This window comes from Sesamum indicum, linkage group LG10, assembly GCF_000512975.1.
Source record: "Sesamum indicum cultivar Zhongzhi No. 13 linkage group LG10, S_indicum_v1.0, whole genome shotgun sequence".
Classification (NCBI taxonomy): domain Eukaryota; kingdom Viridiplantae; phylum Streptophyta; class Magnoliopsida; order Lamiales; family Pedaliaceae; genus Sesamum; species Sesamum indicum.
Genome location: NC_026154.1, coordinates 5,991,696 through 6,013,170, shown reverse-complemented (window position 1 = coordinate 6,013,170; position 21,475 = coordinate 5,991,696). Strand labels below are relative to the sequence as shown.

Below are 21,475 nucleotides of genomic sequence, written 5' to 3'. Positions count from 1 at the left end.
GATGAGTTAACAATTGGGTCGCAATTCATATTATAAGACTGTGGTGACTCTTATCTATACGGTGGAAGTCTGTTTCAGGATTCCCCTCAGTCGTAGGAACATAACGATCTTCAACATCCTTTGGCTCTTGCCCCCCTTTATCAATTGCCACCTTTGTTGGGCCGTGACATCTCCCCTGTAGCACGGTCCTTACAAAAAATTTCCTTTCATGCAGAAAAAAATGGCCAAGACTTATACCTCATTCCCTTGGCTATCTGATCAATCTAAAAAATATGAAAATAATAGACTCTTCATCAAAATAACCCCACAAACAGGATGATTGCAGGAATATACTAGAGGCAACATTAGAAGCAACTGTGCATACCTTCACAAATTCTATCCACACTTTGTCATCCATAGTCACCATGTTCCGGCTTTCGTCCCACCCCAGGCTGCTTTTAGTCATCATTGTGACAAGTGTAGAGTATTGCTTTTTCACACGTGGAGCTTGGAAGTGATGTGTGGTTCTGCCTTGATGTTACACTGTGGGAATGCTCTCTTCATGTGAGCTTCAAGTTGGGCTAGATAACTGTTACGGAACTCATTCTCAAATTTTATCCCGATCGTATTAGGAATTTAAGTCCATTAATCAGTCCTTCCTCTTCTAAAATTGTCCATGTTCGCTGTTGGCGCGGATCTCTCTTTGTTTGATCCCTGACATTTCTGTCTACTACTGTCATCGTCCTCCTCCGAAGTATTCACGTACTTCTGTCTACTACTGTCATCGTCATCTATTGTAACCTGAGCAAAATTAATTAAAAGGGATGATCAAATTTAATTTTCATAATTCATTTTGTGCGCAAAAAGCATAAATACCAAAGGCGTCAACCACACAATTTGAAATGACACGTTAGATTCAGTTGTCCTTTTCTCGGGACTTTGGACAGAATTCGGCTACTAATATCTGAAAATTGAATAATTTTAAAAGTTAGAGGGCCTTTTTGGAATTCTAGAAAGTTAAAGAATTAAAATGAAATTTAGTTATAATTAGTAGACCAAAATTGTCTTTAATTCTATTTATTATATGCACATTGAAAAATGACGTGCCATAATAATTAGTGTTAACAAATAAAATAAAAATGCAATAACGTAGTACCACTTTTCGAAATCAGAGGAATCATGGGGAATCTGTAGTTAAAACATCAACAGTGATTCAATATAATTAATTGTAATTAAGATTACTTATATTTAAACTCCTCTAAAAATATAAAATTATATTTTTTCCTCAAAAAACTTAAAATTACAATTATGCCTCCTTCGAGAATTTTCTATTAATACCTGACCCCATTCGATTAGAATTTGTACCAAAAATACTGATATCAACAAAAAAATACAAAAAGTTATAATTTTACCCTTCTTATAACATTAATTCCCATGTATTATTTTTATATTTATAAGGGTGTTTATCTAATTTATACAAAATTAAAATGATGTAATTATAATAAAATATTGCTCTTACATTATAGCCATTGGACAAAAAGTAGCCGTTTAAAAATGAAAAAAACTAGTCATTTTTCTTCACCTATTTTTACTTCCTATATATGGGGTGAGGTGAACATCATTGTTAAATATATTTACAATGCTTGATAAAGTACTTCAACAAGACATTTATAAGAAATATATGCAACAATGGTGTTCACCTGACCCCATATATAGAAAGTAACAAAAAAAATCGAAAGAGGATTAGTCTTTTCATTCATCGATCTATGACTACTTTCTAGGAGCAATATTTTATTACTACACCAGTTTTACTTTATATATATTATATTTATCCCAAGTACAAAAATATTACAGGGAATATGGAACTATGGACAAAATTATGTTTTTTTTTTTTTTTGTGCTAATGTCAGTATTTTGTATTCAAATTCTAACGAAATGGGGTCAGGTATAAATGGTGAATTTTCATAAAAATGGTAAATGTAATTTAAAATTTTCATAAAAAAAAAAGTAAAATTTTACATTTTTGCATGAGGAAAAGTATAAATAAGCCATAAAATTAAGGGTTTAGAGTTTAGGGTTTGGCATTTTTCCAATTGCCTATGTGGCATAGAGGTAATGGCCCATTCTTCAGTACAAAGTGTTAGCCGAACTCCCAGAATACTATTTTCCTTCCAAAACTACCCTCTGAGAGCTTCTATTTATAAACTTTCGTATTCACGGGATTTTACCAGTTTGCTCAGTATAATAGCTTTCAAGGGTGCTTCAGTAATTTCACTTTCTTCTTTAAAAATTCATCCTTCCTTAATTCCAACTCCTTTTTAAAGACAAGAAAAGCGGCGTTAATCACGCCTCTGAATTTTTTGTCATATCATTGTAAGATTTGAGTCAACATATATATATATATATATATATAGCCACTTCATTCATTTATTTATTTCTGGGATAATTATACTCTCCTGTCTTGAGATTTGGTGTACGTCGAATTTTTTCAAAATTTGATATAATTATAAATATTTTTTTGTTGTTTGAGAAATTACCGATACGCCATAATATGTAACATAACTGTGTAACTCTTGGACGGTAATGTGATAATGTCAATTTTATTATTACTGGAATTTTAATTTTTGAGAAAAAAAATGTGTAAAATTATAATTTTTAGATCTGGAAGGACAGTTTTGGCAATTCAATATAAAATTTGAATGAAACCCTAATGAAAACTTAAGGAATAAGTCAATTTTGGACATGCGTGATTATCAAGGCGCGTCATTAACTTCTCAAACGACAAAAAAATATTTATACTTGTATCAAATTTTAAGAAAGCTTGACGTAATTTATCCTAATAAATAAATAAGAAGCCCTAAATAAAATATTGGGTTCAATACATTTCGTACCCCTGAGTTGTGCATGAACTGCATTTATCCCCTAAACGATAAATTGTAATAAAATGTCCCCTCGTGATATGGACCAATTTTTTTATAATGAAAATACCCTTATTATTTACACCGTTTGATTTGAAATATTTTAGAGAGTAAACTAAAAAATATAGGAGTAAATAAGAAGGGCATCTTTATTTCGTCAATGCCAAAATATTGTACTGGGGGGAGGGGGAGTTGTTACCTTTTATATTTTAGAAAATGGTAAATTACATTATCATCCGAACTATGCTCGTTTTTGCGATTTGACATCTAAATTTTTTTTTGTATCAAGCTACTACTCAACTTTGCAAAATTTGCACTTTACCATATATGACCGTCTTTTTGCTGATTTTTTTTCAAAAAAACATCACATACTGTGTATATGTAAAAAATATCACACCACACAACGCTTAAATATCACATGTGTACTGCATGGAATGTTTTTCTGCAAAAAACCTATAAAAAAACAGTTATAAATGGCAAAGTGCAAAATTACATAAAGTCGATATGGTAAGTTAACCAAAAAAAAAAAAATACCAAAGTGTAAAAACGATTATAGTTCAAATGACAAAATGCAATTAACCCTTTAAAAAAACAAATATAACTACATACATATAATATAGAAGTGCAAAATATATTTAACCCTGAAATATTTGACTCAACTCATATTTTATTATTAATAATAATATGATATAGTAATGGTATTTCCCTCAAACTCTCACGTGGTATCGTCCTTTTAGTCAAAATTCTCACAACTTTCCTCTTATTTTATGTATATGTGTGTTCGTGTGCATATAAATATGTATTTTTTATATATAGAATAAGAGGGCAACTATCATCCCTCCACAATATCCCTTTGGCATTGCTCAACCATCTAATTTAATTATTATTCTAAGATTATTTAGTCTGTTCATCTAAAAATCTTGAATTGCACTAAAATATATATTTCAAAATATAAGAATTTTAATTTATAACATTGAAAGTTTCCAACGAAGATAATGTATGTATGGCCCAATTTGATCCGACAGTTGCGTAACTGATTATAAAATTATCAATTTTGAGAAAATTATTTTAAATCAATCTATTTTAGAAAAATATATTACGGCGTCTGGATTCATGATTAAATAATTAATTATATAAATACAGATTGTGGTTAAATTTTAAAATCAACTTTATTTTTAAAGTTAATTAAAATTATTTAATGGGCATATCATATAATTGGATGAGAAATAATTACATTCGAAATTGATTATTGAAAGAGCGGTCACATAAAATTGTGTTTGCACTCGAAATCCAAATTCGAACAGCTCAAAGCGAGTAAATTACATTGATATATCTTAAAATTATATCCAAATACACAAACGCTTTTTGATTTTTATAAAATTACAATTACGTCCCTTGAGACTGTAGTCGTAATCACAAATACGGTCTATCCTATTCAACGACAAAAAATTATACGAACACCATCTAAGATACATTATGCTAACACCGACCCTCAAGAAAATATATCTGTAATTTCATAAAAGATATAAATATCTGAATATTTAAATCTAATTTCAAAGAATATCAATATAATTTAGGATAATAAAAGAAAAGAAAAAAAAGGGCAAGGAAGCACTAATCTTGAAGAAAGATATATAAAAGTACACCGTCCAAAGCACAAGGTATAAACAACGAATAAAAAGAGAAACATGAAGCAGATAACTAAAACAATGGGTTGCAATCAGCCCACCAGAAACAAATCCGCCATTTGGATTCAAATACCTCTAAAATTAAAATATTATTACAACTTGCTCATCTCTCTTTAATGCCTTAACCTAATAATTTATTTGCAAGCACAAAAGCAAATAATTTTATTTTTTTTTAAATTTTCTTGTCTCTTCAGACCCTAATTGGCCAATAAGAAAAAATCAATTATTTTAATAATTATTTAAATTAGAATCAAATTTTTACAATCAATTTTTTAAAACTTAATTGGCGAAGCTGAAACGCGATATTATTGAATCCCAACAATGCTTAGGTGCCGAGGCTACTTTAGTACAACAGTTAATAATGTTTTGGTAGTTGTTCGTTTGTTAATAAATATTTAATATTGATAATTGGTATATTAGTTAATGATAAATTAAAATTTATGATGTAATTATAATTAATTTCACTAAAAAAATTGGCTGATATATTTTAGTTTAACCAGCATGCTTGTCTTGAGTCTGTATGTGTGGTTGTTGTGTTTTATTTTATTTTTTTTAGATAAAAGAAATAAACTATAATCCTCGTTTAGCATGAAAAATTAAATATAAACTATGTATGCTTCTTCAAAAGTCTGATTCCAAATGATCAAATTAAATCATTTTTCCACAACTAATTAATAAGTATAATATTGCGTTCAAGAATTATGTTGTTTACGCTGTGATTATAATTCTCTAATATTTAAATCAGTATGACCGCTTTGGAGATAAGCTCGGAAAAGTTGCGAATGGCGTCTGGTGAGCATATATTTATAGGGGGAATAGCAATTTACCCCTATGTGATAATAAAAATGAGCACATTACCCCCTATGCAAAAAATTATAGCAATTTACCCTCCTGTACTTTTTAAAATGAAGCAATTTACCTATTGTTGTAGTTTAAAAAATACAGGGAGGTAAATCGCTATTTATTTTTTCATAAAGGGATAATTTGCTCATTTTCGATGTCACAAGGGGATCGTTTGTATTTTCTCCTATATTTATAGGCAACTGATTTATATGATTTCATGTGAAACAAATGACTCAATTTTAATCAGATAGTTGAATGGCTCCGTACAGAATTTGCCTCACAGATCCGACCCGAGCACAAAGTACACGAATTCAAGACCTTCTATGGTATTAAAATTTTGTTTGAGGGCATTTTGGTCATTTCAAGAAGCCTAAAGTTTGGTCCCTGCACCAAATTGAATAACCTAAACTTATTGCACAAGTTGAGAGTAAACGTTTAAAAATTAATGTTCTCCTAAATATGCATTTGGCCAATGAAAAAGAAGATTATAACAAAAAGGTGGTTTGTCCTCTTCAAGATTTGGTACTAATTTCACCAAACTTTAGGGGTGCTAAATATAATTTTTCAAGCTATAGGAGATCTATATGTAATTACATTAAACTTCATGGATGAGAGTGTAATTATTCCTAAATTAAAAACCAATCTTGAAATTGTAGTTAACTAATGCCAACAACTCTATTTAAAAAAATAATAATAACAGAATTACGATTTATTAGATTATTTGATTGTCAATTAAATCTACTTTACTTGACGAAGTTGAGGTTCCAAGATCTAGAAGTTATGAGCTTGAGTCCCATCAATGTATGAATAGCAGTTTGTTTTAATAATAGTTTTTTATCACTGTAATAGTAGTTATTAATTAATTATACAAATATGACACTAGTAAATGTTGTATATCGGTTGTTAATGATTGAAATTCATAATGTCGGTAACTGATTCACTCAAAATTATACCAGAGGTAGATTAAATTCCTTAATAATATCACATCAAATAGTGAAATAAAAGAAAATAAATTAATATGAAAACATTTACGTTCATGGGACTCAAAACCTACAACTTTTTCTTTTTCAGTGAATCGATTACAATTACATCATGAATTTCAAATAATAGCAAATTAATATATCAATTATTAATATCAAGTATCTATAATTAATCAATGACCGCTATTAATCAATTATATCACGATGATGGAATTTAAATCCATAATTTCATGATCGTGGGATCTCAAATTCGCCAACTAAATTACCTTTTACATACTTTTTCCATGAGAATTTGGTGTTAAAATATCAAATAATCCAAATCATAGTACATAAATGTAGGGTGGTCCTTTTTGTGACAATTTAATATGAAATAGGTGTTAATACATTAAATAATAGGATTAACTACACTTAAACCCCTCTAAAAATATAAAATTATATTTTTCTCTAAAAAAAATTTAAAATTATACTTGCATCCTTCCAAAAATTTACCATTTTTCACCTAACCCTCTTTTGTTATGGTTTGGACGAAAAATACTAGCATTAATAAAAAATTTAACGTCGGCATTTTTCATCCAAACCTTAATGGAAGAGGGTCAGGTATAAAAAAAAATTTCGAAGAGGGTGTAAGTGTTATATTAAATTTTTTTCTGAATAAAAGTATAGTTTTCTATTTTTAAAAATGGTCTAAATATAATTAACCCTAAATAATTAAATGGTACCTATGAATTGTGAGAATGGTAATAATTTATAATTCATTGTCAATTGACCAGAAAAAAAAAAAAAGTGTTAATTCACACAGTCAATCCATAAAAGATTTTTACACACATGTCATCTATATATAATAAAATTAAAATTAAAATATTGATCGTCATTCAAGAAATCATTGTGTATGCACATATTTGGACGGTCTTTTTGCGTTCTATTTCGATGCATAAAAAACATTAGAAGAAATATGACTTTTTAATGTGGTTAATTATTATGATTAAAAGTAAAAATTAATAATAATAGTTACTAATTAACCACGGCTCGGAACAATTATTAGTCATTATTAATATAAACGTGTCAAAGCATTGGCCATATCTAAAAACTGTGACAAATATTTTAGCTATATATAAAATTCAAGCTCCATGTTTATCCCGTATGGAGCCACCGTCGCGTCGATCAGCTGTCCCTACTTCTTCATGCCCGACCCGGCCGACGCATGGACCGAATGCCGCCTAACCCATTGGCATTTGACCATGGTCTGAATTTAAGTTTTTTGCATCACTTTTCGTCTGACTATGATAGTAGAGATTTACAATGATTTTTAAGTCGTGGTGATTTATAGTGTAGAGAAAAATCAGTTTTTTTGTTGTGAGATCATATATATTTTTGGAAATTTAGTTTTAGATAATTTTATGAGTGTTTATCTATATCCAAAAGATTCAACATATTTTTTTTGGTATATTATCCTTTATTGTTATTTAATTTTGATAAGTGTATAATTGTTTATCTATATCTAGGAAATTAATAGATTCTTTTAAATAAAATTAGTAGAAAAATTTAGATTTATTTTTATACCTATTATTGATTATTCTCTTATTAAACTTTATATTCTTTATTAATTACTCATTTTTATATTATAAAGTTTGAATTACTTATATTGTTTTATTTGTTAATTTTCTAAAGCAATAATTGCCTCTTTGAATTTTATTGCCACGTAAGGAAATATCTTAGTTTTTTTTTTAAAATTAGGTAAGTGTATGATAGTTTATCTTTATCCAAATTTTCTTGGATAAATTAGTTAGTAAAATAATTTAATTTTTGTTTTGATAAAAATACTTTCAACTTAAGAATTATTTTACTTACTAATTTATAATAAAAGATCTGAACTGAATTCCTCACCTTTTTTTCATTAAATGGTAATCACATAAATTAATTATGGATAAATATTCACCAAAATCCAAGTTGAAATATCTTAGATAAATCCATAGGGATTTAACAAATCCGCCCAAAGAGTTGAATTCATAAGTAATAGTTCAACTACTTTGTAAAATTTTCCATTTTAGGAATTTAAATTGTTTTAATTTGAATACTGATTTTGATTTTTCCAAAATGGGGTTTCTGGATATATTCAAATTCCATGGAAGAGAGGTTCAGTGGTATGAATCTTATTAAAATAATAAAATTGGATGGAATTTGAATTTGCTAATAACATACAAGAAATCTTTTATCTTAACACATTTTTTAAAATGGACTTTGGTGTAGCTGCACATAGATTTTCTGCTGTTTTGGAAAGTTACTTTCAGTATCTCTGAGGTCTGCTTTTGTCCAACAAATATGTTTATTCGTTAGTTAAAATTTACTGAATTTATTGATATTTAACAAAAAGAAAAATTGAGTATTATATTTATCATCGATTGACTTCTTACTGATTTATTACAGCTTAAACAAGTTTTTTTTTTTGACTAAACTACCATTATAATGGTAAAGATATACTTCTTCACTTGGATCAACGTGTAAAAATGTATAAGAATAATTTAGTCATAGAAAAATTATTTGACTTGCAATTAAGCAGTAATAAGTTGATCGAAAATAGATATGGGTTTTTATATCTTTCATTTTTTGTTAACATCAACAAGTTCGGTGAATTTTGTACTATGGAGGAATTTGTTCGTTAGATAGAAGCAAATTTCAAAAGCACTAAATATAATTATTCAAATCAGAAGAGGGCTACACGTAATTATATCAAATTTGTAGCTTTTATAAACATATGATTTTGATGGAATTTTAATGATAAAAGTGATTATTAGATGAAGGGGTCAACTTTGCCTTGTTTCTTTTCTTTTTCTTAAAAAAAATTATAAAAATATCAAATCAGATAAATGAAAAAATTTGAAAAATTATAAAAAAAAAACCAATTATTTAATTAATCCAAAAAAATAAAGAAATAAATTAAATTAAATTTATAGTCCACAAGGATATTTTATTCAATTTATCATAAAAAAAATAAAAAACAAACGAAAACTATCAGATCGAGCCAGTTGTTAGACGATCGTTAAAATTAGAGTAGTTACTGTAATTTTTCAAATAATAAGGAAGCATTGACAATTATGTTAAATCTTAGAAAATGTTGTTGTAACTTCCCCTAATTTATACTGGATACATATAATCCAATTTAACAGACATCCACTCTACTTCAAACTCTTTTAAATCTACTCTATCCATCTTATCAACCGATAACAAGATAAACTCAGTCATTTTCTTATCCATAAACATACATTATATATGTATATATAAATAAAAAATATTTAATAAATAATATAAAACATTTAATACATTACAATTATAATTAAAACAAAACAATTATCTAAAAAACCCTAAAAATTGAAATAAAAAAAATAGTTTGGTGTGTAGTGTCCACTCCTAACTTGCAACACAAGCCAAGTAAAAATTATGAAAATTATTAATTTTTTTAATTTTTGGAGTGGATAATCAATCATTATCTCCCACCAATAAATTAAATAATAATTAATTAAATACCCACATTAAAAAAAATAATAATATTAATCCATTTATTAATAATATCTATTTTTCTTAATTGACTAGGCACAAAACTTCTAGTTCCACTCTAATTCTACTTCTTCCCCCCACCCAGCTCTCCTCCCCACTCTATATAAACGCCTCTCGCTTCTCCGTTTTCTCCTGTCTTCTCCCATTTTCTTCGCTGTATACACCTACTAATACACACACATACGTAGAAGAGATCGTATAGTTTTTGCTTCGGATTATTGTTGGATAGCAATGGCGGCGAGCAACGGCGCTTCGAGCAACGGTCTGATCGTCAGTTTTGGTGAGATGTTGATCGACTTCGTCCCGACGGTGTCGGGGGTGTCGCTGGCGGAGGCGCCGGGGTTCCTGAAGGCTCCCGGCGGCGCCCCGGCCAACCGCGGGCGGAGGCGCGGGGGTTCCTGAAGGCTCCCGGCGGCGCCCCGGCCAACGTCGCCATAGCCGTCGCAAGGCTCGGCGGGAAGGCCGCGTTTGTCGGCAAGCTTGGGGACGATGAGTTCGGCCACATGCTCGCTGGGATCCTGAAGGAGAACGGCGTGTCTGCCGATGGTGTGAACTTTGACAAAGGTGCGCGCACTGCTCTGGCGTTTGTGACCCTACGCGCCGACGGAGAGCGTGAGTTCATGTTCTATAGGAATCCCAGCGCTGACATGCTGCTCACCCCCGATGAGTTGAATCTCGAACTCATTAGATCTGTAAGTTATCTGCATCATCATCATCACCATAATCATAGATACTAATGTCTGCGATAGGGTTGTGTGCATTTATGGATACGGAAACACGTATTTGTGCATGAATTGGTACCGTAATTTTGGCTGAATCTGAGTCCACAGTTGTTGGTAGTTTGGGATTTTTTTCCAATACATTTCGTTTGTTCTCAGCAATTTTGTGGCTTCGAATGGGGTTCGAGTGAATCTCACGCGCATTAACATTTTCTTGCGGTGGCTTATTTTGACGAAAACTGTTTTTTATCAAATATTTAATTTTAATGTGCTTAATTTAAGGTGAGATTAGTCAATGTATTCACCTATTTAGCCTCTTATCCACATCGAATCCAGCAAAGATCGGGGCCCACCATAGGTTGCTGAAATTTAAGTTCTTTTTTTAAATCGAATTGCCTAAAGTGTCATTTTCCGTTTCATTTCTTTCGGCAATTAAAATTTGTCCTAATTTCTTCTTTTAATTGATAATTCGTTGACTCACTTAGATTATTTAGTTCCAATAGCAATTAGTCTGGATTATAGTTGTTAACTTGTAATTTCTTGTTTTATGGTTAACGATTACCGACAAAACTTGTGAATCATAGCCAGACATTAAATACATGATGGAGTTTGTACTTCTCTTTATAATTTGATCTCATCGATCTATTTACATAATGTGGATTCTTCTTGATATAATTTTGGTATTCTTTTCCTTTGGTAAGGAGTTTCAAGTTTGAATTGCTATTAGAACTGTTAGTTGCTAATGCAATTAAAAGATTTAGTATGGTAATTGTTCTGATTATCCTTCCATGATTTTACTTTTGAAAATGTTTTTGAGCCTTTTATGATACATTATTTTTAATAGATAGGGAGATGCCAAAATAACATACACATATGACAAATAACTTGTGTTATTGGCTCCAATAAATAACGTAAATAAATAGTGAGATCCCATATGAGCACGTATCTTTTGCTTGTCACATGCACACAAAATTCTACACAGAATATACGGAAATACGTTTGTTTGCATTTATCTCTTTGTTACAGATTTCTGTGCCACCCACATAAAATATCTCAGTCAATGAAAGAGATAACGACAAAGTTCACTTAATCCAGTGAAGTGAAGCATAAAATTTTCTCCGACCTACCTTTGTTGGCGTGGCATTTATTGCTATTTAGTGCTTATCAGATGGGCTCCATACTTGACTGATTGAGTTTTCTGGAATCTGTATGTGGCGTTAGAATCTGCCTCAAGTCTGCTACATGTTTGTCTCTAAGCATTGAAAAGGCCCCTCGAATTTTATCCTTAAAAAAGTTGGTAATTGTGGGGCTGTTATATGCCTGTAATTACCTCGTAGTAGGCCGCTTAACCCTATTATTCACTAGCAATTTTTCCGAGTCTTCTAACCAAACTACTAACTGATTTAAGTGAAAATGAAATAGGGCTTGACGATGACTTACCTCTAGAGTGGCTATACCTTCATTTTAGTGTCAATTTGTTGTATATATTTGATGTTTTGGTTCTAACGATATAAATACTGCAGCAGTGGGTACAATATTTGAGTGCATTATGGGATCTAAATATCCACTTTTTTTCTTCCTGCAAATTGTTTTTCTTCTTCTTCTTTCTTCTTCCTTTTTGACTAATCTGTCTAAAATGACTAGTTGAATGAGCTCAGGTTCTCTCGATTAGTTTAGTGGAGAAAATTACATCTCTAATTTGGAATTTGATTTCTGGGATTACCTATTGATGCTAAATTTTGTGGATGATAATTGACTGACACATGTTTAATGTGAATAGGCTAAAGTGTTCCATTATGGATCAATAAGCTTGATCGTGGAGCCATGCAGATCAGCGCATTTGAAAGCCATGGAAGTGGCCAAGAGCGCTGGAGCATTGCTTTCTTATGACCCCAACCTCCGGCTGCCGCTGTGGCCGTCAGCTGAGTATGCTAAAGAGCAAATAAAGAGCATTTGGAATAAAGCAGATGTGATCAAGGTCAGTGATGAGGAGCTCGTATTTCTCACCGGAAGCGATAAGGTTGATGATGAATCCGCCATGTCCCTATGGCACGACAACTTGAAGCTCCTCTTAGTTACACTTGGAGCCAAGGGTTGCAGATATTATACCAAGGTATGTTTTAATTCTCGATAAATTTATCACTTTTAGGTTTTAAATGTTAAATTGGATAAAATGGGTACCTCAGTTTATTGATCCAATAAAAATGCTTGTGATTAAAGAAACTACAGCAACTTAGCTTGTAGATCCAAATAATGTTTATGATTAAAGCATAGTGTTATTATCATAAAGTATATTAGAGGTGACTCTGTAGCACTCGAGGATTGGTCCACTCGCCCCCTGTTTCACAACCAAGGGATGCCTTTGGAGAATTTCTATCATTCATTTTCCACAAAAAATCTATAAAATATTTCTTGTTATTTGGCTCCACTTCTTGAAAGGCGTGGTTCATGTGACTTTATGCCTCACCTCGTGATATTTAACCTTTCCACGAGGATCTTTTTGGGTACATTTAGACTGTAGAGAGCTATCTTCATTAATTAAATTAAAAACAAAAGATATGACAGGATTGAAAAGAAACCAAGATATTCTTCTATACTGACATCTTTAGTGAAATACATTTAGACCACTCTTTGAGGCAAAGTAAACAAGTATATATACATACATTTTTAATCAGTGACTGTATTTTCTTTTAAATCTTTCTCAGCATAAATTTATCTCACTTAACAATTTAATCATGAAAATAATCCTTGTATTTTGGTGGGAGTGCAGAATTTTCGGGGAGCTGTGGAAGGGTTTGCAGTGAAGACAGTAGACACAACTGGGGCAGGTGATTCCTTTGTGGGAGCCCTCCTTGGGAAGATTGTTGACGACCATTCAATAATCCAGGTAAAATTCTTATAATCAACCCATGTTATGTTTTCTTTCACCTTTCATGATTGTGCGGTGACATCGACAACGTAATAATACAATTGCATCATTGTCCTACTAGTCGGTACAAATAAATCAATGCTTTTCAAGCTTCTAGTACTTAAGCATTATTAGATTTAACCTTCTCTAACAAATATTAGGTGAAGATTAATGATAATAATTTTATGGTTGCAGGACGAAACGAGGTTGAAGGAAGCATTGAAGTATGCATGTGCATGTGGAGCAATAACCACGACTAAAAAGGGTGCAATCCCAGCTCTTCCAGCACACTCCGAGGTCCTTTCCGTTCTCAATGGACCAAAATAGAGGAATTGCCAGTTGCCTCAAGTAGTTGTTTTCCTTTTCTTTTTCTTTTTTTATCTTTTCCTAAGCTTTTTAACCTAAAGTTTTGCTTCTCCTTTTTCAATTTTTATTTGACCCTTGTTGAGATGCTGCAACTATCTCTTAAATTGTGATTGATAAATAAAGACAGCTTCTTCATTTTCCAGTTTTCTTCACATTGAGTCGTTCGGTTACTGTAAGGATAAGAAAACAGATGTATATAATGTGTCTTGATAATATGCCCACTTAAAGCATAAAAACAGGTTGAACCAGAAAACAAATATAGGCAAACCCCTCCATTGCTCTGCAGATTGATGAGATATAGGCATGCCAATTAAGCTTGTTTAATATTGTTTGTAATCCGTATAATTTGTCTTCATCTTCTCCCCTCTGCTCTATGGGTTGGATGGAGTGGGAGAATTTTACTTAAAAGAAGGTGCTTTAAGTTGTCCTCTGACAGGTCATGAGGCTAGTGCTTGAATACTATGAGAGTGGATGTCTAGGGATCGGATGCTCAGCTGATGCCCATCGCTTGCCTTTATTCCTTTTACATCAGTTGTCCGCTTCTTAAATATCAATAATAGGTGAAACGTTCACCAAAACAACCTAACTTCACCTAAACTCAAGAGTAAGCAATAATCCCAACAAACAAAAATTTTGAGGAAACCATCTTTATTGGAATCTCAGATCATTAGCAAAGCAGGATTCGTTCCTTAATGGTACATTCAAAACTATTTTCGCAAATCTATGCACCAAATAACAAGTCTTTGCACATAATAGCATTTTTTTTTAAACCATTAATCATGTTAACATAAGTTTGAGTTCTTGATAGCCAAAATGGTGGTGACTCGTACAGTTTTTCTTTTGCACCTAGTCGGGAGGAAGTAAGATACTAAGAAAGATTTCCAGACGGGTCACCTTATCTTTCTAATTGTGAAGTCTACATGACATTGCACAAGTAGAGTTTCACCAAACTTGTTCAAGTCAGTGGGATCACTCTCTTAGGCAGGCAAGTATATAAGCTCCTTTATTTCACTACTATAATTTTTGCATCACCATCGTACCACTTTCATCGGGCCTTCACTGTTATGGCAATAACTGGCATTTTTAAATCTCATCATACAGAGAGAACCTCCAAATCCTCCAAATCAGGAAATACAAGACTTTAACAAACCACATGTAGAGAGTCATAGAAATTCAAAAATATAGATGTAGCAACCCACATGGCAAACGGAAAATGTACTTAAGGGCAAAATTGTCACAATCCCAGTTGCAAAATAGTCGTCAACCAAGGTTCTTAAAAGAAAAAACTAAAAGAACGATTTACGTCTCTGTGGTTGAAGATCTGATGATATTAAAGCGAAAAGATGCATATACCACATGGATAGTGATAACCAGTAAACCACTCAGAAGAATTTAATTCAGTATATCAGAAAGACGAAAATTTGAGAAGTAATTTTTTCTTTTATAAAACATCGAGTAACACGACCCTGTTTTTTTTGGCCAAATATCCAACAAATAAAAAGGTCTACACAACAACCATCCTGAGAGTTTCAAATTTAGTTTCTTAACAGTTGCACGAGTAAATAAGTTCTGAAATAATTCCACATTTTATCAATAGAAACGTGCATCTTCCCCAGAAAATACTTACATAATACTGTCACAACGCAATTGCTTGTGGATAACAACCACTAACCTCCAAATGCAAAGATCCCCAGATATGCTTGCAGTTCTCCCACCTTCCTCGCATGTGAGCCAAAAATGACTGTGCCCATGGTTCATTGCTTCCCTCCATGCTCAGGTCGAAAGGCACAGTAAAGCTGTCATAGGATAAATGTATAAGCAAACAATAAAGTTATCCAGTTTGAAACCTTGATCCCATTAACAAAATTGGAAATAGAGAAGTCTTAACTTTATTCCAGTAAATCTTGCAGCAATACATAACTTGTGTAATATTAAAATCTTTGACAAATACATCTTTAAAGTTCAACATGGCACACAAATTGATTTTTCTTTCCTTGATCTCCGAGAATGCAAGACCCAATAATATGCCAATTACAAAAGCAGATGCAGAGAAGTGTAATTCTTATGCTCTTGGGTTGCCTAAATCCCATAGCATTAAAGTGAAATGTTAATGGATGATATACAGAACTAAAAAGCATACCTCATTAGTTCTTCCTTCTGATATCCTTTGCTGAACGCACTAACCCTATGCCATGATTTCCAGAAGAGTTGCATAATTAATCTTCTATAGCATCGACTCCAGACATATTGTCAATCTAAATAAGCCAGTTCATAAATTACAATATATGTAGATGGCCAAGAAGTTTCTAGATTAGATATTCTTTTAACTGTAACTTAGACTCAATAGAAAACATAACGTGAATCATATGGTGAAAAAAGGCCAGAAGAATCATGGTGAAAACTATTAAATTTCCACACTTAATCCTGAGCTTACCTGTTGACAAAAATTTGATAGATGTGAAGAGATTTGGTTGAGAGACTATAAACAGCATGCTCAATGTAGTCCTTCCCAAACAAATAAATTACTGGGTATCCAAGAAGCCACCTGTAGTAGGATCCCAGTTTCCATGAAATGACAGTGAAATAAATTAAAAAAATAAAAAATAAAGCTTGATAGAATACAAGCATTTGGAAGGCTTCAATTTAGAGGAATACTATGCAACTAGTATAAAGTTTACAAAAACTCTGTTAGTCAACGAATTTATCACAGAAAAAGACAACAAACAATATAACCAATGTGGCAAGTCATGTTTAATCCAAGATTTCTAAATGAACCAATGTAAAAACGTTGTGGCCTCATGGGTTCTATCATGTCCCCTGAAACTTACAACCACGTAGGTCCAAGTATTTTTAGGAGAGGATTCAGTTGAGAGGAAAACCAAATTGAGGAACTAATGTTCTGGAGATTAATCTAGTACGACCTATTAAATGAAAAGACATAGAATTACGGGTTCAACAAATTGCAAATTGTTCTAACTGGTTCACCGCAGATGGCAGAAAAACTCAATGAGAGTGCCCAGAGAATAGATTCATGACCACATGGTAGTTCAAGAAACATTATCTATGAGATACATCCACCTAAACTGAAACCAATTTAGCATTTATCTTGCAGCATTCAGCAAATCTCAAACAACTAAGAAGTGTTAGAGGCCAATATCAACTTGGCCGAGTCTTTCACTTACTAGAATCAGTCTCATGGAAAATTATTATAGAGATTATATATCTTGTATTGTTCAGCAAATATTCATCAAACTTTACAGCTTATTCAGGATTGATCTAAACTATAACAATCAAAGAACTAAACAAAGATCAATCGATCTAAACAGAGGGGTCCAAACAATGCATCTGGACAACTATGCAGTCTGGCATTGCAAATTAAGTAGCTATACTATTATAGTACAAGACACTATCAATCAACTTTGAACAGCACGATGCAAATAAAATCACTGACAAACTAAATCTCATGGTATGTCATAAATGGAAACAGAATACCACATAAATGACCAAGGTGAAAGTAAGAGTTACCCGTTCAGGGTTGGGATTGTGACCTGACTTTCCTGAAGGCAACAACTGAGATCAACTAACTCAGGAGATCCAGAAGTGGCATGTCCATCAAGTGAAGACCTGGCAGTGTAAGTCTCATGCCTTTGCAAGTGATCACCGATCACCCCATCTTCATGAAGGACTGAGGAGAAAAACTTCTGAGCTGACAGGAGCTGCATCACTGCAGGGCTTTGTCCTGCCTGGCCCTGTGTCATGATCTGGACTCACAATATCAGGATGATATCAGAAGCGTGAAGGAGAAAAGATATCAAAAAGATTATATTTTGTGAAAAACCTTGGGAGGATCATTTTCAAGGTCCACAAAGAGCGTTGCTGTCTCCATACTCAAACTTGATTTGACAAATTCCATAAGTGCTCTGACCTGAATGAGATAGACCATATCGTCTATGACCATGACGCGCAAATGCTCAAAAATTGAAGACTCCTGAGTTGATCAAATGGCACATACTGCATTAGGTAGCAATAATAATAATTTAAAAGTTCTTAAACCAACCTTCCGTGAATACTACGAAAGAGATAAGTATAATGAAAGCAGCCACAGGAAAAAACTGGCATAATATATTCTCCTTTGATATCACAGTAGAACTCTCTTTATAATTGATATTAGCAATTAAACCTATTCTTCGGAACCTAATATGCAAGTCAATTAAACAGCTTATCAATTTTATTCCTTACCCAGCCCACAGGGCCCGGCAGACAAGAGATGACTATTCTAGTAACAATGATATTTCAAAATTGTTTTGTCATCCTAAAATGCATTCATTTTTGGTTGGATATGATTTGAGTTAAATGAAAGCATACTTGAGAATGGACTTCTTTATGACACAAAATTAAATTCAAATATTTAAATTTTCAAGTAAAATCTATTGAATACTTTATGAAATATTTAAAGCGTTTTGAATACAAATAATTATGTCTGAAGAAGGGAAGCAAAGGGTATTTTATACTCCATTCATACCTATACTTCTATCTTGTTTAACAGAGATGGAGTTTTAAACGAGAGTAAAGTATGTTTACCGAATTGCCTTCAAAAGTGGCTGTTGGGAGTTAATGGTGTCACATCATTACTTTAAGTAAAAGGGTACGGGAAAGAATCTCCATTTTAAGAAATGAAGTCTTATTCTAGGACATCTGAAAATAAACAGGAGTTATAAGTTTGGGACAGATGGAGTAATCCATTTAGAAAATGGGATTTAAAATACTGAAACTTCATACAAGTATTTGAAAATTATTAAGCATAACCACAAGTATGACACAGTACAGACTTGCCAACAACCAGCAAGCTAATCAGTCCACACTACAAGTGACATCTTATAGATAAGCAAGTGTCTTGTTCCTAGGTCTTCCTAAAGTGTATCGACATCAAAATAGTATCATCAATTTCTAAGTTTTATTTCTCTGATGTCAACCAAGTGAACCAACATGAGAAAAAGAATGTGATAGAGAACAGAAATGATTGTTTCGCGAAATATATTGATTGAAGAATGTCATGACTCCCTAACAAAGGTGATTCAAGACTTTTTCACTTGAAAAAACAGAGTAGTTATAGTGTTCTTGTGCCCAATTTAAGTTTATTCTTTCAACAGATGCCGAATTTACAAAGAATATACTTTTTAATTTCAGTATAATACTACATAAAGGATGACCACCAAACACCAAACTTAGGGCACCAATTCCTAATCAACAAAATACTACAAACAAAAAGAAACCAGCAACTGTTACGTATATTGACAATAGAGCAGAAAACATTTTTGTTACATCAAGCTAATATGCGACTCAGCAAACCTTTTTGCAATGATTAAGAAATGCACAAAGATGATCACCCAATTCGGGCATCTTCCCGCCATAATCCACCATGATACAAGGTCTCATTGTTGAGCACAAGGCCAAAATATCTGCATAAAGAAATTCTATCAGCAAGCAACCTATCGTGCATAACATATAGACTTGTCGTTGGCAGTCATAAACCCAATTATAGCCATTGTCCCAATTAAACACACAATTGTTAATGTTAAAATTTTAAAAAAAAATGCAAGATCGAAGCTCTGCAGTTTACGCCCCAAAATTAATAATAAAAAGAGGAACTCTTTACACAGTTAGATTTCCTCTCTTTTCCATTCACTTTTAAACAATGAAAAATGACTGAAGGCATCCCAAAGAGAGATAAAAAGCTCTCACAGAACTACAAAACTCAGTCACTGAATTTCCAACCGGAAAATAAAATAAAACCATCAACTGATTGTTCTCGTTGTTATATGAAAAGGAAAAACTTCAAAAATGCGATTGGATTAGGCGTTTCTTGGCGATATATGTTACATGCGAGTTGAAGAAAAATGAATTTACCAGTTTGAAGACGACGCTTTGAAGCAGGCTTGAGCCTCCATTTGATTTGAGAAAGAGCTGCCTCAAAAACCCTCAACGCCTCTTCCACTTCTGTTGCGTCCATTTCCGAATTCTCAACGAATCCCACAAAAATGTAGCAAAGGTTTTATAGGCTGATGATCCTTTCCAAGTAAGGTCGAGTTTATAGGTTGATGATGGTAAAACCCATCACCCCCTTCGAGCTTTCGAATGTTCGGGGGAAAAACAAAAATCGCCTAATTTGACACCCCTCTCCGACCAAATGGAATAATTACATTAAATTCTCTGTCTGTTTGAAAATTTGCATTCACCAAATTCGATAAATTTTAATTAATAAAAAAAATTTATTTATCAAACAAAAATAAATTTTAATAGTGCTATTCCAAATTATAAAAAAATTAATATAATTACATATAAACCTACAAAAAAAGAGTGTAATTATCCCAAAAAAACCACATAAATTAGAATGACGATTCCCATTTAAATTAGATTTAGATGTTAAGTTACATGAAAACTTTTTTTTTCTTTATAAAATTATAAATGCACCCTTTAAAAGCATGTCGGACATAATTAATTATAATATGTATATTTATAAAATTTTATTCTTAAATTGGGAGTATATCTTTGTTTTGTAACTTTTACGAAAGAAAATAAAAAAATATTTATATAATTAGACATAAATTCAAAAACTATCAATGTGATTTACTTGAAAATATTAGTTTAAGAAAAAAGATTTTGATCGGGTGAAATGCCTAATTTGATAAAATAAAAAGTGAATTACATTTTCAACCTTGCATATAGGGGAAGAAGATAAAATTGGCCATATATTAACCATTTTTATCCTGTTCTGTTAATCCAAATTTTCATGATCTCATATTTGCATGGTCAAAATTTCAATGAATTTAGATCGTCGTTCAGAAAAAAATAGTGAAGACTAAAAGGATTGAAAGTACGTTCAAAAGGAGCAATCATAGTAATAATAATCCCACCCATTATTGTCACTGATGACGGCCACGAAGGAGGTGTGGAACTCGGAGGCCCATGGAGATGCAACCACATGGAAGCGGATAGGGTGGGGGCCGACGACATGGTTCTTAATGGAGATCGAGTGGCAGAGCTCCGCCATGCTTGACTTGCGTGGTGTTAGTTGTGCTTGGCGAGGCTTAGCTTTGACATGTTAGTTTAGTAGAGTTAGATATAAGATTCAATTGTATTTGTGGCAGTGATAATGAAATAAAACCCGTCTTGAAATAATAAGTTAGGTATGTATAGACAAAAACCAATGATCATCTTACAATAATATATATATATAAGGAGAATAGTTATGAAGATAATTAGAGGTGTTCAGTATTACAAAATGTACTTTCATTAGATTGATCTTTTCTTTACCTATACAAAATGATCAGATTGAATTTTCTGTCACAAACTCTATTTTATATATTGCATTCAATATACACATGTCACGTATATAAAAATGACGTTATATATTTTATTTTGGAAAAAATTTTATACACGTGGTGTGCATATGTTAAATGACGTAGAATATGTAATAGACTTTGCAATAGAAAATTTGATCCGACAGAACGCTAATGCAGGG

General features: G+C 32.2%; 2 protein-coding genes across 6 annotated transcripts; one reads left to right on the top strand and one right to left on the bottom strand.

Annotated features, from left to right (window-relative positions):
• LOC105172020 (fructokinase-2) lies at positions 10,085-14,088 on the top strand. Its single transcript, XM_011093346.2, has 5 exons — positions 10,085-10,311; positions 10,365-10,652; positions 12,460-12,792; positions 13,450-13,566; positions 13,783-14,088. The coding sequence occupies exons 1-5, from the start codon at positions 10,192-10,194 to the stop codon at positions 13,912-13,914; spliced, it is 990 nt and encodes a 329-aa protein (XP_011091648.1). The 5' UTR covers positions 10,085-10,191; the 3' UTR covers positions 13,915-14,088.
• On the bottom strand, positions 13,960-20,158 carry LOC105172021. Of its 5 annotated transcripts, none has more exons than XM_011093348.2 (8): positions 19,861-20,157; positions 19,303-19,412; positions 17,792-17,941; positions 17,479-17,714; positions 16,388-16,498; positions 16,094-16,138; positions 15,626-15,749; positions 13,960-15,070 (listed from the first exon to the last, which is right to left on the bottom strand). In XM_011093348.2, exons 1-8 carry the CDS (start codon positions 19,961-19,963, stop codon positions 15,047-15,049), a joined length of 903 nt encoding a protein of 300 aa, XP_011091650.1. In that variant the 5' UTR covers positions 19,964-20,157; the 3' UTR covers positions 13,960-15,046. The 5 variants fall into 5 exon arrangements, with proteins under 5 accessions (XP_011091650.1, XP_011091651.1, XP_011091654.1 ...); XM_011093349.2 differs by having other exon boundaries at positions 13,960-15,027; XM_011093352.2 differs by lacking the exon at positions 13,960-15,070 and having other exon boundaries at positions 15,435-15,749; positions 17,879-17,941; positions 19,861-20,158.

Coding starts and splice junctions, on each gene's coding strand:
- LOC105172021 (XM_011093347.2), bottom strand. CDS start 19,963: ATGGACGCAACAGAAGTGGAAGAGGCGTTGAGGGTTTTTGAGGCAGCT. Junction 17,715..17,791: donor TTGAAAATGATCCTCCCAAG/GTTTTTCACAAA, acceptor TTGTGAGTCCAG/ATCATGACACAGGGCCAGGC. Junction 16,499..17,478: donor ACAATCCCAACCCTGAACGG/GTAACTCTTACT, acceptor ATCCTACTACAG/GTGGCTTCTTGGATACCCAG.
- LOC105172020 (XM_011093346.2), top strand. CDS start 10,192: ATGGCGGCGAGCAACGGCGCTTCGAGCAACGGTCTGATCGTCAGTTTT. Junction 10,653..12,459: donor ATCTCGAACTCATTAGATCT/GTAAGTTATCTG, acceptor TAATGTGAATAG/GCTAAAGTGTTCCATTATGG. Junction 12,793..13,449: donor GTTGCAGATATTATACCAAG/GTATGTTTTAAT, acceptor GTGGGAGTGCAG/AATTTTCGGGGAGCTGTGGA.